Source organism: Sphaeroforma arctica, assembly GCF_001186125.1.
Source record: "Sphaeroforma arctica JP610 unplaced genomic scaffold supercont1.526, whole genome shotgun sequence".
NCBI classification, from domain to species: Eukaryota; class Ichthyosporea; order Ichthyophonida; genus Sphaeroforma; species Sphaeroforma arctica.
In genome coordinates, this window is record NW_014040032.1 from 50,722 (window position 1) to 63,396 (window position 12,675).

The 12,675-nt window shown below is 47.4% G+C and overlaps 2 protein-coding genes across 2 annotated transcripts; one reads left to right on the top strand and one right to left on the bottom strand.

Moving 5' to 3' along the window:
* Positions 1–474: 474 nt before the first annotated feature.
* SARC_06995 (hypothetical protein) lies at positions 475–7,761 on the top strand. The gene is made up of 6 exons (XM_014299082.1): positions 475–821; positions 2,030–2,776; positions 3,314–3,418; positions 3,898–4,680; positions 5,335–7,409; positions 7,646–7,761. The coding sequence occupies exons 1-6, from the start codon at positions 746–748 to the stop codon at positions 7,721–7,723; spliced, it is 3,864 nt and encodes a 1,287-aa protein (XP_014154557.1). The 5' UTR covers positions 475–745; the 3' UTR covers positions 7,724–7,761.
* Positions 7,762–8,170: 409 nt separating this feature from the next.
* Positions 8,171–11,072, bottom strand: SARC_06996 (plasma-membrane proton-efflux P-type ATPase; the record flags this gene model as incomplete). Its single annotated transcript, XM_014299083.1, has 1 exon — positions 8,171–11,072. The coding sequence occupies one exon, from the start codon at positions 11,070–11,072 to the stop codon at positions 8,178–8,180; it is 2,895 nt and encodes a 964-aa protein (XP_014154558.1). The 3' UTR covers positions 8,171–8,177.
* Positions 11,073–12,675: the final 1,603 nt, after the last annotated feature.

Sequence of the window (12,675 nt, forward strand, 5' to 3'; positions counted from 1 at the left end):
ATCACCTCTGACTATACAGACAACAACAGCTGGATTGCCTAGCTGTGCCACATACATCAGCTTCGATGACTGAACACGGTGACCACGGTCGCGGAAATATTTGTTATACTCCTTTTTCTTGTGTCGACACTTGACCTTTGCATGAGATGGCCCAACATCTACTGGTACAGGCTGAAAGCGAACAAGTGGGTTTAATTTCACTATGATATGACGAAATGTGCACATAAATACTTCATAAATATCAGATATAACTGCAAGTATTTTATACTGACACAAATAGAACGAGTCTGTACACATATGTGGGTACCTTCATATCAGCCAATGAAAAGCGATTACGCTATACATTTTGGCGGGAACAAAACCGGACATATTTTTAATCAATTCTCTAATCTGTGTCGACGGAGACCACTCTATCGACTGTAAAGATGCATTTAAATATTCAAGTTAAAAACATGTAATGTGTGTATTTAACGACCATGAACAGCTTCATATAGGTACGTAAATATATACAGTGTATCGCCGCTGAACTGTCTAACCCCATCGCCACGTAACAATGCGAGAGTTAAACTCTGTACGCAGGGCTCGGAAACACAGGAGGTAGCGTTGATCACAATATCCAGAAGACTGTAGAACGTACATGTATGCACACGCTGCAAGCTTTTACACGACGTGATCGCACCATCAAATAGACCGTATATGGTACAAAGCAGGGTGTATAATTTAGCGTATACGTTTCATTAGGTACATGGTGAGCAGCCCGAAATCGCAGGTGCGAGTCCGACACCATGTTGAGCGAGATGGAGGACTCCAGGACGGATGTGGTGGGTGTTTGTCGCATACGGGCATTGTTATCCACACGCCTACTATGTGGCGAGAGAGTTTTATGTGTGTGTTGCAGAAAGTGATAGGACTGTTTTGTGTTTCTTTGTATGTGTATTGGTATAATCACTGTGTTTGTGTGTTTATACTATGGGTGTGTTGGTGAGTACTGTTAGTGTGTGTATGTATGTATTCTTTCTTGTGTACTAATACATCGCTAGCAGAGAGCCTGGTGTGTTTATTGTTCGTTTGTATGGTTAATTACTAGCAGAGATTTCCGTGTGTGTATTGATATATTATTTGCAGAGCTTTACATGTGTGTAGTGTTTGTGTGTATACTAGCACGACACTACGTGAGAGTTTTGTGGGTGTTGTTTGTGTGTGTTCACTAGAAGTAAGCTTATCCGTGTGTTAGTACTAGCACGGGGAGTGTATCCGTCTGTAGTCCTTGTGCGTATTGATACATCTAGCTAGTGACCGTTTGCAGACCTTCATTGAACGCCGGCGCAATGCACAATTCAGCTGAGCCACGGGCTCTGTTGATGGGGACTACAGTCATACGCGTACACGCTTTCAATACGAACGCCGTATCATACACTTTAGCACATGAACACCTTCTCTATCTATTCCTCGTCTGGTGTATATCCCTCCACTCTTTATCTGTTGTGGTATCTGCGCGATCATTCAACACCGACTTCTCCTGTCTATGAACCGTTATGTGCGGATGAGCCAGCTCACGGGTTGGTCTCGCGAGTGTCCCATCTGCTAATCCCACCTCAGTGTCTCTGTCCTGGTTGTGGTGTGCACCGACCCCTCCTGCCTTGGACTTGTTGAACGCTTCTCTCGATGTGTTGGCACACACTAAGAATGATCTCTAGTACGTACAACTGGCTTATGCAGTGGTGTGGAGAGGCCTGGCATGCTAGAGCTCAGACCTCACAAACGATACGACTACGTAGCTATGCGAGATGTTATTGATCGGGGATTTATGTTCCAGGCGTCTCTGGTTCCTCTGGTTGTTTGACCTAGGGTAGTGTCTTAGTGATCTGCTGACTGTCTTTGAACGAGGCCCAGACAAACGTCACGCAGCACTTTGCACGCTTGGCTTTTTACCGTCAAATTGATTGGTCGACGAGGGTGTTCACATTTAAATTGATTAGTATAATAGGTACGATGACTCTGACGTATCTTCTTGTGTATGTCACTGCAGCGGATGTCCCATTTCCCAATCTGTCCTTTGTGGATGTGTCGGGCGAGAGCCATGCGAGCACACACAGTGGATCAGCACTACGTACGCCACAGCCACCGCACACCACAAGAGGCCACACGTATACGCGCACAGAAGCTCCGTACACACGCTCCTATCTGCGAGCAGGAGAGAGCACTCGTGCAACCACACAGGGGTATATGGGGGTGACGACGAGACCGCTGACATTCCGCAGTGGCTATGGATACACCGATAGACTAAATATGGGCCATGCACGTTTGCGCCAGGCACCTGTCAGTACAACCAAGACACCCGTGCATACCAGTGCGCTGGTAGAACGTGCTTATAACAGCGAATACGATACGAAAGTCATCGAATCCGACGAGTACATGCCAGATGCCAATACACAGGCAGGGAAAAGGGGAATTGGTATTGGGAGTGAAGACCGATCTGGAGGTGGCGCCAACGCTTTCTACGGAGATGCAATCCTCGCGTATAGGAACCATACTTTTGCAGGCAGAAATGAATTTCCCGAAAGTGATGGCAGGACGGATACAACCGGAAACAACGCAGGTGTAGGCGATCCCGAGGATCCCATAACGCCCTTGTACATGCTGCATGATTTCTCTCGAGTGTACGAACTGATTGATCGCCAGCGAGCACTGAGTACAGGTCAATTAAGGCAAAGTAGGGAATCTGCTGAGGAAGCCGCACATCTGCCATCCCGGCTGCTACCCCCAGCGGAAATGGGTATGTATGTCGGTAGTTTGTCTTGATTTGACTTGTTAGATAGAACTGCTCTTGGGTGGTCTGCAGTAGGCTATAGTTCGTTGCACACCACGTGTACATAGAACACTGGGAATGTTGATAAGCATACTTGGACAGATGTCCTTGTTTACTAGAACACTAGTAGTTTAGAGTGAGGTATGTTCCCGCAGTCGTATTGCGCAGATCGGCGTGTCTGCATCGGCCCTCTACATTGCTTTGTAGTGAAGCACGTTGTGTTTCATACAATGCAACCAACGGGCACGCGCTTTCCAGCGACTCGGATAAATGTAGATGAGTAGAGATTGCATATGCGCAGTTCTGGGATGGTCTGTACATGCGTCTGTCATCTTGTTTGTAGTCCACATGGGTGATTTATTATCTAGAGGGCGGGATTATATGGGAATACATGGTTAACAAACAACACGCTCAATGAATGTATATGCGTACCACAATCTAATCAATTAGATATATTAAGTGAAAACCGTCTTCCACATTTTTTTCTTTTCCATATACCTGAAGTGGAATCTTCTGTAGTCAGTCCGCAGCATTCGGATCACGAGACAACGAACGAAGACACTGGTCCTGCGCCAGAAGAACCTACAAACGGCACCACTTCTGAGGAAGGTAGGAATGTCGAGCACATATTTATTGTTCGTGCCTGAGCGGTTCATTTGTATCTGTTTAGCAGTTGAGGACGCACGAATATTAAATATGGCTGTCTTGTGATCAGTTGTCGCAGTTATCTGATCTTAAGCGTGTCGAATGTAGTCCGGTCTAAGGTCTATACCGTAGAGATGGCCCCTTAGGGGCAGATACTCCCGGGAGACCGGGATAGGGGTACTCGTAGATCTGTACTATGCGCTCTCGGAAGGAGTGGCTGAGGGCTGGAACTCACATTCCCTGAGGGAGGGGGGGGTGGACCTTAGGGGTACTCCCATGGTTCTACTGATCGTCCCTATGGATTCCCACGGAGCTCCCCACGGAGATTCGTGGTCTAAAATAGAATCAAATCAATTGACAATTGGAACCATTTAACTATGTATGGCGAGCTCATGGGTGTTGTATCGTAGTAGTAACCCTTCCAATCGTATTCCATTCCACAGCTGCGTCCACCAATCATCGCGAGCCATCGGGAGAGTGTAACGACGAGTGCTCGGTGCTATCCACTGATATCAGCGACGATGGCATGCGCGTGCGTATCGCTGAGAAAACACACAAGGGTAGACGTATGCGACCGAAAGCCGCTCAGGCATCGGCAGCCGAAGTACCACACCAAGTATTAGATGTCAAACTTATACCTGAACGATTACCGTTCGAGAATTCTACAGTTGTTACAGAGCGACAGAAGAATACCTGCTCGACTAAGGATGCTGCAGCCACGAGCCCCGCATCATCCAAGGCGGCACAACCACTCGGAGTCGATGAGCTGAGCGTGACACGCGCTGACAGTGATCGCCCAGTAGTAGCAACCGAGAACAGGTTGAAAGCTGAGAAGTCCCAGGAAGGTCTCGACATCACCAACACACGACGATTGAGCACACAGTCATGGGTGGGTGCGCAGAACACTGGGAGACCCTCGCCACACCCGGTTACCGAAGCACGTGCGAGCAACATGGACGAGGCAAGCAGAGATGCATGTGGGGCACCGGCTGAAGCTAAGACGCCTTTGGGTGGGCATGAGCAGGGCTACAATCCTGGCCGCGAAAGCGCGAGAGTGCAAGAGGCCGGGGTAAAGATTGTCCACAACTGGAACTTGGGTGGAGGTGCGCTGAAGTCCGATGTCTCGGGGTTGTCTGACTCTTTCGCTTTCAGTGACTCGGAAACGAGTGTCACAATCGCTACTTCGGTGTCTGGCTTTTCGGATGGTTCCTTGCGGCACTACCCTCGTATGTTCATCACACGATGTGCGTCTCTATTTGAATGTGAATCTGCAGGTGAAGGGATATTTATATCCGACTGCGTCTTCAGTTTTGTGTAGCACATCGGTTTGTATGAAGAACTCCGACCCTTTTAAGAGGTTTTATATATTCTAATATCTGAGTAGTATATACAGAGTATCAAAGAAGTGCTTGCATTCGAAAATCGAGGTATGGGTTCGATTGCGCATTCGCCACAGACTTATGGAATTGAATTCTTGAAGTGAATAATGTCGCGATTTTGCATGCATCTGATGTTTATTTCCCATACGTCTCTTCTAGATGATATAACTGAGATCTCAGGTCTTGATGTGGTTGTACCTCCGCAAAGAAAACGTGAGGACTAAACTCTCTTCAACCCAACATACGAACCACCATATCACTACTGAATCTCCTCGCTATTCCCAGCTCATCAAGTATTTTCAATGTTTCGTGCTGTAAATCGAATGTGTTGAGTATTGTACCACCCCCAGCCCATCTAGAGACGTCCGTTAACGTTTTTGGCGATAATATACATAGTGCTTCTGTGTATTTGTATCCTTTTTTTGTCCACTGTTGGACATCTCAGATATCATTGCCATGCTAGGCATTTGAGATTAACATTTTCTCCGATTGTTGCCACAGCTCTAAAGCTATCAATGCCACTTTCTGTCAAGACGGATATAGCCTTGGAACGCTCTCAGTATGTATCTGATGTGGCCCTGGACGCTGTTGTCGACCCCGATACTAGTGACAGGGACCTGCCGCAGCACATGGCTGTGTCGACAAACACCATACAGCGCGTTAGTAGAGATGGTCAGCCCTACTTGTCTGTAGTGACGTCTAGTGATTCAGAGGCACACAGTCGCGTGAGTGTGGGGAGTGACGAGCAATCTGCTATACGCGTGCTCCAGGAGTGTCTGCCTATCACTGGCAATTTACGCATGATTAGTACAGAGCAAACACCTACAGACACGGTCAGGGCTGTCGACCAGGCCGGGCTGGTTAGACGAGGTATTGGTCCTCAGTCTTCCGACAGAAATATGCGCACAACGCATGCGATGGCACGAACACCGTCATCGGAGCTATCAGAAGTTGACTCAGAGATCACGCTTAAGGGAATCGATGCAGAAGAGAGAGGAGCGAGCTCAAGTGACGCCAGCCATGACTCGTACGCACGTCTGGGCCAGTCTGCCTTCGGCACATTGGGCACAGACTACTCAACTACCACAACCGAGGCGTTCAGTGACAGCAGCAGCTACGACGGAGATGTCAGCAGCGCCATGTCGCACCTGTCTGTCGTCGCGGAGTCTCACAAGGAGGTCCCGCGCGTGCAGTCGCCAGCAGATCGATCGCACGCAGAGCCCGGCACTGCCGAGGTGCACCCGGTGCCGTATAGCGATGTGATGCGAAGCCTGTCGCGGAACAACACACATCATCTGTCAGTAGTGGCCGAGTCTAGCATACTTGGCGTGACCCACTTGCCTGGGGATGACATACCAGAACAGATACATGTGCGCATGTCCGCACTTGGGAGGGCATACAGTCAACCTCCAGAGTCAGAGTCTGTTCCCGTGAGAAGTCACTCGCAAGCCACCTCAAATTCGGTGCGAGTCGACACACAGACCCCAGTACCGGCAGTGGCTGATGCCACACCTCAGAATATAGATAGTACTCGCAGAGAGGAGGTGCAAAGTAGCTTTGCTGTGACGCGTCGTTCTGCCACGGGATATCACGACGGCGCCTCTAAGCGCTCGGGGCTGTCGCACAGCCCGCAGTCGACAAGGTCAAGTGATACAAGTCTATTCAGTGGCAGTGCGGATGTTAGCGATGCGAGTGGGGATGCGGAAGGCACTCAGGACGAACTATCGATAGTCTATGAGTCACCAAACAGTGTAGCGCACACTACGGGCCGAGGGAGCCCGCGAGCAGCTCGGAGTCTAACGTATGAGACAACCGCTCAGCCTTCAACAGCAACGAGGCGTGACTGTGGTGCACCCGAAAGGGTAGCCAAAAGGTCGTATGGGGAAGCATCAAATGGCCTGCGCATGAATGGTGATGATCTCGATATTGAACGGGATTGGACCGGCGTAGAGCACGGGAAATCGATGCGTGACGGTGCAGATGCAGAGTCCAGCTGTGCGCAGTTAGGTGGTGTGGTCAATCAAACGGACAGCCGGAACGCTTCAAGCGACAGCAAAAGTGATTCACGAGCGAGTAGCGGGCAGCGCAAGACTACTGTGCAGAGCCCCGTGGCGCCACTTGTGGTGGAAGTATATACCTACCACGACGCGCTGGCAACGGGAAGTTTGTCAAACAGAACGCGACAGGTGGTATCGGGTCAGGAGCCATTTTCAGGCCATACCTTGGATCAATCGGATATAGAGACACACAATAGGGAAGCAATTCCTGCACGAGCACATCCAGGCCGTACACATGGACCACAGGACAGTTCAATCAAAGTCATTGAAGTGAACGACGCTACACCACGCGTACATGTGGACGCGGAGAGCAACGAGGGTGAGACCAATATCGCAGGTCAAACTCTTGGCGCAGCGACCCTCACACCAACACCGCAAGCGCCCGGCCTGCTGGCGACAGGTGAAGGGAAGGTTTGCACAGGCGTTGATGAGGGAAGTGCGTCAAAGAACACACTGGACATGACGGCTGGACCGTCTGTGGTGGCTGTGGAGCGACAGCAGGGATCGTTCAGCTTGAAGGTAAGGGTTTGGTTTTGGATGTGCCTTGAAGATTTACAAGAATGTATAGCTGTGTAGTAAATTGAGGTTGACAGTCCCTGCTTCAAAAGCACACAATCGGCCAATTGCCTTCAGGCTGCTATACTTTGTTCTATACCAAACAGCACATACCCAACTTAGTAATGTCCTCATTATCGTATACGTTTGTTCTAAAATGGATGAGATTAAATCTTGCTGAATCCTTATTTTCAATAAAGGATGTGCAGAATCGAATCGATCAAGCGAGGAAGCAATTGTCGAATATCGCAGCGAATTTGGGGGCTCGATCGTCGTAAGATACTGCGTACGACTATTTATTTGGTTCAGATGCAACGATCAATAATAAACTTCTGCATCGTGTAGTCTATGTGATGTTTATAAAACTAGAGCTTGTGTATAGTAATTCCTTACAACCGATATATATATATATTACTAATATTTTGTACTTTGGTCTAGCTGCAAAGATTTTTCGAGATTGCCAAACGTTTTTGTACTTTGCTGAAAACTTTCCTATAAAATATTTTTATTATTATTAATTCATACGCACTACGCTCAGATCTTGATTACCAGCCGTGTCAATCGACTTGTATTCGACCAGATCAGTCTACATGTAATATATAATTGAGAGCCCACGAATTCCAGAAATTACTAGTGGATACACAATTGGAAGGACTATTTATATCATAATCAACTCTATTTTCAAATATATGTTATTTGTATTTTGTACTGAATGATGTAGAAGACATCAGATTACATAATACTACCACGTACGACTGAACTAGGGCGGGGTCGTCCTGTGGAAATCGCTCCATTCGAGGCGTCTACCGAAGCGAGTGCTTTAGGGTTACTGATTGGGGAAGCTTGTGTGCGAATTCCCAATGTATACAGAGAAGGTCTGTCTCCATCGCATATGTAGGCCATAGCGAACTTGATGAAGTCCAATGGAATGAACCAGAGAATGGCCCAAACCCACGCAACGATCACCCAGACGCCACAGCCCAGTAGGGATGCTTCGTACACGGACTCGGTACCATAGAGTGGAGCAGCACCAGAAAAGTCTTCACAGTAAACGCATGGCGTGTTGTCTAAGGGTTCGGTCCATCCATTGAAACCGAATCCGGCGATTAAAGAAGACACGATCTGTGAAGCAATGAAGGCTAGCATGGGAAGCACGCCTGGACGATCCAACCACGAGAACTTGCTGGTACGGGTTACGAATATCAATGCCATGCCGGATATGGACACCTGCACGTACATGAGAGCACGGAGACGAGATTGACGTTCCCAGGTGACCTCTGTCACGCACTGGTTGTACTCGGCTGTCCCAGTCAATAAGCTCTCTACAGTATTGCAGTACTCGCCGGATGCAGTGTATTCTAAAGACTGGAGGCTCAATGCGGAACCGCCAGTGAAGAAATCCGTGTGCGAAGCAATGTAAAACAACGCCCATGATGAGAGTGTGAGATACAATCCATACACCAATCCATTGATGAAGATGGACTGCAAAAACCAAGCGTCCGGGTTGCGACTGGGTGTCACTCGATCCTTTGACAAGGAAATCATGGCACCGTCGTTGAATATGGCTAGCAGCACAATCAGTATAGTCGGAAAGTACCAGTCGTACAGCACAGTAAGCAATCCGAACGTGAAGCAAATACGGAAAGTCATGGCTACTGTGTACTTAGCATAGCTTTTCATGCGCTGGAAGATCTTGCGTGCACCGATGATGGCATCAATGATTACACCAAGTCCTGGCTCCGTCAGGACGATATCGGCGGCGGCTCGAGCTGCATCGGTAGCATCGGCTACTGCGATACCAATATCCCCCTTCTTCAAGGCAGGGGCATCGTTCACTCCATCGCCTGTCATGCCAGTAATGTGACCTCTCTCTTGAAGCCGTTTGACGATATCGTACTTGTGTTCGGGGAAGACTTCTGCAAATCCGTCCGCATTCTCAACCAGCTCAGATAGCGTCATTGTACCTTCTATCAACCCCGAGTGCTCGTTCTTGAACACCTCCGTTGTATACATATTGGTGCCCATACCAAGCTGTCTGGCTGTCTCGACACCAATGGGCAATTGATCACCGGTGATCATTTTAACTCCGATGCCCAATTCAAGACACTTAACAATGGTGTCCTTGGTGTCGTGACGGGGTGGGTCGAAAATCGGTATGAGTCCCACGAATTCCCAAGAATCATTGTCAGTACCCGCTGAAAACCCCACACCAAGTGCCCGGTAGCCGCGGCTGGCATACTCTAGGATGCGGCCTTCAAATTTGTCTTTGATTGCCTCGTAGTTGTGGGACATTTGTAGAATAACTTGAGGAGCGCCTTTCGCAGCACGGAATGTCTGACCCGTAGATACTTCCTGGATGGTAGCGATGGTACGCTTATCATTGGGATTGAAAGGAACATACCTAAGACATTTGTACTCATCCCAGAGCGTATCCTTCTTGTCTCCGTAGGCGTCGTGGCAGCACAGGTCAATGGGCTCTTCGTTTTCAATCTTCGCACCTAGGGCTCCATACAACAAGATATCGTCGGTTGTAAAGCCGTCGCCTGATTCGAGATTGTCCTTGTCAACGCTGAGCTGGTTTAATGTGAGTGTTCCGGTCTTGTCGGAGCAGAGCATATCCATACCGGCCAACTCTTCAATTGCCGTAAGACGAGTCACAATTGCTCCCTTGGTGGCTAGTTTATAGGCTCCCATGGCTAATGTTACGGATAGAACAGTGGGCATAGCGATGGGAATGCCACCCACAATAATTACTAGCATGTTCGATAGTGTAGGGCACGACCCTTCTTGGCCCAGAGAGCACTGGTGATTGTAGTAGCCAAACTGCACTCCCAGCTCAATAATCACCCAGACCGTAATAGTGATGATACATATAGCACCAATTCGAGACATAACTTCTTGCAAATGACCCGCTGAATCTGTATCCGAAATTAGAGAAGCAGCTTTGCCAAAAAATGTGTTGACTCCAGTGCCGTAGACTACTGCTAAGCTCTCACCCTGCTTGACAGTGGAACCAGAGAATGCACACTGTCCTGCAAACCGTTTCACAGGCAACGACTCCCCAGTTAAAGCGGCCTGGTCGATTTGTAATGGCTCATGATCTTCGGCACCGATGAACTTGATGTCGGCTGCAATCACATCACCCAGGCGAACAAGTACTATATCACCGGGAACCAGTTGGGATGCATCTATAGTTTGTATGTTCCCATCGCGAAGCACTTTTGCCTGAGGTGCCAGTGAAGCAGCAAGCGCAGCTATTGCATCTCCCGCAGCCGCCTCTTCACGATAGCCAATTGCGGCATTCAAAAGCAAGAGAATGATGATCAGTGCGAAGTCAACGTAGTCGAGCAAGATGATAGAAATGACGGCTGCAACCTCCATGCACCACGAAAGAGGGTTCCATAGGAACTTGAGAAATTCCAAGATAGGACTCTTTTCTTTCACAGGAAGTTTGTTAGGACCAAATCGCACCAATCGCTGTTGTGCTTCGGTTCCCGAAAGGCCAGCATCGGACGTTTCTAATATGCGCAGGGCTTCTGAGATGGTCAGATCCTCATATTTGATATCAGCTTTCTGTTTCTCGTTCGTCAATGAGACTTCTACAAAAGTTTCCGTTGCAGACACCATGGTGGTAGATTGGGTGTATATGCGCTAGATATTATCAAAAGCGTTTGAGTGTGTGTTTTTTTTATGCTATTCTTTCAGGGAACTCTGTCTGTTATATACGCCGCAATGAATAATTACTGACACCGTATCAATGTAAGACCCGTGATTGCGTCAATGCGGGCAGCGAGGATACATAAGTACAGCCCGAAACGACGATGACAACCCGAGTCCTCGATGTGTTTGTTACAGTTTGCTTTCTTTTTTCTTGCTTCTAAACTTAACCTCAATTGTTTTATTTTAGGAGGCTATGTCCTAAAACAAGAATATATATATATATATATTGTTTTTAAAAACTGCGCAGATCACTCATAAAAAAAGACCGAGCAGAGCCAAAATCTTAGATATAGCTACTCTTTGCTCTTGTAGGTTCGTTTTATATTTTTTCGTATCAGCTCATACATCCAGCATCTTGGCATGACTAGCATCTAAGTATCAGACAATCCCCCTAGCCAGATTCCAGCCTTTAGGCCTCCGGGGTCAGTTTATATTTTTAACTTTTTGCATGTACATACAAATATATGTAGCAGGCTGCAAGCATCGGGTGGCGGGCAGCCCGGCCCAAGCCCGCACGGGCGCTGCGCGACATCATGTCTCACAGACTCACACTCACAGCCTAAGCTCATTGCATTATGGGGATACGTACGGAATATATGTATAACGTAAACGCATATTTATTCAATTTTAAACGTTATACCGGTTATAATATGACCATAAGGGGCCTACCTAAGTTCTTTTTGAAGGACTGGTTGGAATCGTCAAAATGGTACACATTTAAATGTTTAGACCCGGCCTCAAAGTGCACCTGTAGGCATACAAAGGACTGTATATCATATTATGGAATAAAATATAATTTTAACGGAAAACGGTTTGAGGCTAGCTCACAGCTGCACACACAGCAGCAGCCCCACGTCTATGGTTTTATTTTTATTTTTAAAAACCTTAAAACTAAATTCAGTAGTATATGTAAGTAGGGTCAGCAGGCATCTCATTTCTAAACAAAAAACAATTCGAGTTTCGACCCCCTTCAATTGAGTCATAAAAAAGATATCATATATGCACTTATAATTTGGTTTAAAAAAAGTATGTATTCTGAAAATAGAACAAAATAGTTACTTTTGTTTTTGTTTTGCTTTTTGTTTTAAAAACAAAACAAAACAAAACAAAACAATAAAAAAAATGAGGCCGATGGTCTGCATCGTGAATCGTCCGTCGTCCGATGGATGTACAAAAAAAGTTAAAAAGCAAAGAGTAGGAGTGTTAAGAGTTATTTCTCGCTCTAATCTACTAGGAGACCGGATCCTGTGTCCAGGGCACTCCAGGCTCCAAGGACTCACACTGCCTCACAGTGAATTCAGGATCATATACACAGAACTGCCTCAGGGACCTGTGGGCTGAGGCCCTGAGCTGAGCGTGTACTACTATATTTTTTGGTCAATGTATATTACTATTCGGGTTCATAGAAAACCCAAATTTCAGATTTTGTCTCGGGTGGGTCTACAAAATAGTAACCCCAGCAATGTAGGACTTCCGGCTCGAAGGGTATTTCAGTTGGATACGAATCAGT